Here is a 5272-nt window from a genome sequence, read left to right on the forward strand (position 1 = left end):
AAAAGATGACATGCAATGAGATAAAGATGAAAAGATGACATGGGAGGAGATGAAGATGAGGAAAATGTTGAAGATAAAGATGAAGATGAAGAAAATGTTGAAGACAAAGACGAAAAAACTTTTAGTGATGGTAGTAATAATAATGAAGAACATGAGTTTGCTTATTTTGAAAGTGATTGATGATGGTAGACATATATGATATTGGTTTTGTATCTTTTGTTACATAGTTGTTTAACGTAGTTATTAATATTGGAAGATCTTGACATGTTATAAAATTATTATAGTTTATATTTTCAATTGTTAAAATGAATACTTTATAATGGCATCGTTTATTGTGCACATGATTAGGAATTACCCTTGATTGTTGGAATTTGATGATTTTTATATTTTGTTTCAATTTTTTTAAAAATTGTGTGTGAATTTTAACAAAAAAAAATGCAGGAACAATTAAAGGGAAGCATTCCAAATCGAGACCAAAGCAACAAATGCCTTTGAAATTATGTCATCATCTATAAATGCCTATGCGTTTCTTAATCCATCCACTCAACCACAGATGTAACAGGTCAATGATGTGCCTTTCGAACCACCCTTTTTGCTGGGTGCATTAGCAAAGCAAGTAGATAATGAGACATCTACTCTTAATTCTCCTAGATCCACATCTATTGATTTAGGTACACATGTAGATGGTACATCCTTAAGGTCAAGGGGTAAAGGGCTTAGGGTAGGATTACAAACTCTTATAAATCCTTCCAAAAATATTGCGTATAACTCCTATTGAAAACATGTATGTTATCTTATATTATAATTAGATAGTTATGTTTGTTATATAATTTACTATGCAATAATTTTCGTTTATCTTGTACAAGTACTTTTTTCGAGTGAGGGTTCATAGCTACAATAACAAGAATCATAAAAAATCACTTCCATGATCCATGGCCAACATGGAGGATAGTCCTTAATGATGTAAAAGAGTTAATGCTTAAAAAATTTCAAGTACTATGTTTGTTATTCAATTAAATTATAACTTTTTGTTTTTAATTAATTGGTATCAATTTTTTTAGTTACTCTATTATTTTAATGTAGAAAAATGTGTTTGGCCTACAAATCAAAATGTTTTGGTTCAACAAATATGGGATAAAATTTGTTTTGATCAGGTAAAAGACATATTTTTAGAAGAGAGAAATAAATCAATGACAAAAGCCAAAACAAACAACATTAGGGATTGCAATGGCATGTCAAGGGAATGGATCACAAATGAAAGCTGGGATGCCTTTATTGATATAGTATGAGGTATAGAAGAATGGCAAAACAAATAGAGAAAAGCAAGGCAAAATCATTTAATGCCAAAAGAAGAAAGCATTCCAAAGCACATTGGCGATTCAACTCCATTTGTTGTTCATTCAAAAAGGATGGTATGAATTAATCTTACTTGGCATTTATATGTATGATTTTCTTTTAAGCTAAATTTAAATTGTATGTAGTTTGACTTTGGTTTTTCCTTACATGATATTTATATATATGGATTATGATTGAGTATATATAGTTGTAAATAAATGTAGGCAATTGAGATGGAACAAGATGCTAACTTTTTGGAAGTGTTTAACTGCACCCATAAACGTTTAGCGAGTCATAGTGACTTTATAGACAATAAGTCTAAATCTACTAGTGTATGTACAAAATTAATTGATTTTTACTTCAAAGTTAACAATATAATTAAATACTAATCTTTTTTAATTTTTTTGTAGGAAATGTATAATTCTGCTTTATCACTGAAGTATGGTGAAGATTTATCCTCTCAACCAAAATTCGATCCGCATGCTTGGACAGAAGTGATTGTAGGATAGAGACTACACGTACTCATGCATATGGGTTTAGTACTTGGGTGCCTGTTACAACTCTACTTAATGGAACACACAGCAATACAGCAACATTTGAGTTAGGGTGTAACCATATTAACTCAAACTCTACTAGTCCTGCAATCGTATTGGAAGGAAAAGTGAAAAATCTATCAAAAATCTTGGGTAAGATACTTGAGGAAAACGTGGAGAAATATGTGAAGAAATTATGAATGCAAAGGTGGAAACCATAAGTGAACTTATGGCACGTATGGAAACAATGATCGTATCTAATGCACTTTCAAAACAAGGAAATGCGGGAACTTCAAGCTCAAAACTTGACAAGTAAGAATGCAACATTTTATGATATGATGTCTCTATTTCATTGTTAGACTTGGATACTTTTTTATTATGGGCATATAATGGCATAGTTAGCTTTATGTGTTCGACATTTTTAGATATTGTGTGTTTATGATGATTTTTAATTGTATGAACTTGACTTTAAATTTTAGTTTTTAATGCGTGTTTCTCTTATAAATTTTAAATGTCAATTACGTCAATTGATAATTTATTATTGAAATTTTAATTGCCAATTTTCATTAGAAAGGTATTATCTTCAAAACATTTCATAAAAAATTAGTAAAAGAATTTTCGTTGAAAATACACCGCCAATAGAACATTCTATTGAAAATGTCCAATGGAATTCCATTGTAAATGTTTTTCCAACAAAAAATTCCTTTGGAATTTTTTTACGAAATTCCATTAGAAATGCTTTTCCAACGAAAAAATTCCATTGGCAGTTTTTGATGGAATTTCATGGAAAATTTTCAATGGAATTGCTATGGTACAGTCGACAGATTATGTATTTTTTTCAATGAAATTTTTTGTTAAAAATTTCTGAAGGATTTCAAATGGAAAGTATTTCCAACGAGGCTTTACCGATGGAATTTCCAATGGATTTTTCCATTGTAAATCCATCAGAGAAAGGCATTTCAAACAGAATTTTAACTTTTTTCAATAGAAAATTCTATAAAAAAAAACTTGTTTTTGGGTGGTGTATAATGCCTTTTTAAGGAGCATGCACAACCTCTACAATGCCTTTTCAAGGAGCAAGCACAACCTCTACAATGCCTTTTTAAAGAGCAAGAATACCTCTATGAAATGGATTTTGCTAGGTAAGTACAAAGGAGGAAGAATGTGTAACGAGTGTGTACAAGGATTGGAGTGAAAGCACAAAGAAATTTTTGGCTCAAGTAAGAATGCTTGTTTTTTGCTCAGTTTCTCTCTCTTTGTTTTGCAAGATTTGATTCTCAAGTGTTTGATATTTTTCTCACTTCCTCCGTCCCCTTGAATGCTTCTTAATGGTTTTTTTTTTTTATAATCAGAGGGGTCTTCGAGCCATTGGAGTTGATTCAATGAAAATACTAGCCGTTTGTCTTTTGAAATTTATGTTTAACAGATATCTATGATCGACAATAAAAGTATGGGAGTTGATCTTTTATGGCTACAAAGCTTTTCCTTCATCAAATCTATGCTTGTAAGATCGAGTTTTTAAAGTGGAAGTCAATCCTCAACTCAAGGCTTGCTTTATTTCTTTTTGTGTTGCTCTAGGATCAAGTATGGTAATGTGCAAGTCGATCCTCTAAGCTTCCAAGGGCTCTTTGGCTTCTTTTGTTCCTTCTGGGATTGAGTATGCTTGTTCAAAGGCGATCCTCTAAACTTCCTTCACTTTTTCTTAGCTTGTTGCCTTAAGATTGAGTTTCACGATCTTAAGTCAATCCTAAACCCAAGGTTTCTTCTCATTCTTTCTTCAGTGGTGCATATAGAATCGAGTATGAAATAGTCAAAGTTGATCCTGGTTCAGTAACTTTGTCACACATGCTTTCTTAACTTTGAATCAAGCTTGATATTGTGAATATTGATCCTTCTTGAATTTCTTAAGGTAAACTCCTCGCTTTGTGAACCTATCTTGGAAATCAAACACTTCAATATCTCAAAAGTAAGGATTAGGGAGGTCATGAAACTTATTCAACGAAATTTGACACTCATCCAACTAAATCAATCAAGCTTGTAGATATTCAAAAGCAAGTGCATGAGAGTTCAATAATTTCAAGACTATTCAAGGATTACTTAAAAGTTCAAAGATCATTAATGCAAATTTTGATCATTTTTATTATTTCAAAACTATGATCATTTTAAAGCAAATAAGACTAACAATTGTATAAAATCCATTTTTCAAAAAAAAAGTGATAAAAATATTTATTAGATATAAAATAAATTTAATTAATTAAAAAAACAAAAATGGTAGTTTTAACTTTACTAAAGTTTCATATTCTTTAACATAAAAAATCCTGGTTTGTGAAGTCAAAACACCTCATATTAAATAAAAAAAAATCTTAGTTATAAAGTAAAAAAATTAATCAAATAATTTTTTTTTAAAAAAATAGAATTCTTAATTGCCCAAGCCTTTTCATGTTGATGTGAATGAATAGAAACCAAAATTGCCAAATATACATAATGCTACGAGAATTAATTGCTAATAAACCTTTACTTTAGTTGGACTAAAATGCGAAATCCTACATTTCCAACAACTTTACAATAGTTATTTGATGAAATTTACCATTTATCAGCTCTACATGATATTAAATTTTTGAGAATCATTACGTCAATAAAGAAGGATTAAAAAGTACGTAGTTCCACGTAAGGACAAATTAATAACATTTTATATTAAAAACAAAATAATAAAAGAGAACAAAAATGTCATGGCATTTTGGAGGAATCGAAACATACATGCATGTTCCAACCGCTTTATTGGTCACCATTTTGTTTGGCAGTCCGCCTAGGAAATTGCGTACAATGAATTACGTATTTAAAAGCATTGTTGATCTCAAGCAGCTAGCTCTCCCTCTCTCACTCCCAATAAATGTATTTGAGCGGAATTGGAATAGTGATTAAATTAATGAGTTCAATCAAATGCTGTAGGGCGGAGGCTTGGGCATGCTTTCCACGACGCCGCAAAGTAATGCGTTATCCGGAATGTTGTACTCGTCCCTCAAGGAGTGTTGCGGGGAGAGAACGCTCGCATAGAGCTGTTGGCCAAGGTAATGCCTGTCCCATATCTCGGACCTGATGTTCCACATTCCGCAATTGTCGAAAGTCAAAAGGATAGCAGCCCATGAATTGGGGAAGACCTGAATGGTATGCCTGCTCACCGCGTCCAGAAGATTGTAGTTCTTCCTCTTCTCTGGAGTCCATGTCCCAGTCTCGACGCTGCCAAGCAATGAGTAGCACAAATTAATCTTTTAATTAAAGCCTGTGCCTATATACATTAAACTTTCAAAACACGCAATTCATTCAATAATGATAACACTACTTACGCCACAGCGAAGAATGAATAGCCTGACAAGTGCCAGGACTGAATGGCTGTTTCACGGTTC

General features: G+C 31.8%; 1 protein-coding gene across 1 annotated transcript in view; it reads right to left on the minus strand.

Moving 5' to 3' along the window:
• Positions 1 to 4536: 4536 nt before the first annotated feature.
• LOC110412283 (L-ascorbate oxidase homolog) overlaps positions 4537 to 5272 on the minus strand; it is a 2869-nt gene continuing 2133 nt past the window's right edge. The window contains exons 3-4 of the mRNA XM_021422812.1: positions 5213 to 5271; positions 4537 to 5105 (exon numbers count right to left, since the gene is read on the minus strand). Coding sequence (XP_021278487.1) covers positions 4805 to 5105; positions 5213 to 5271 — 360 coding nt within the window. The 3' untranslated portion in view covers positions 4537 to 4804. The remainder of the gene's footprint in view (positions 5106 to 5212; position 5272) is intronic.

Source organism: Theobroma umbraticum, unplaced genomic scaffold (genome assembly GCF_002168275.2).
Source record: "Theobroma umbraticum cultivar Fairchild unplaced genomic scaffold, ASM216827v3 scaffold_95.0, whole genome shotgun sequence".
Classification (NCBI taxonomy): domain Eukaryota; kingdom Viridiplantae; phylum Streptophyta; class Magnoliopsida; order Malvales; family Malvaceae; genus Theobroma; species Theobroma umbraticum.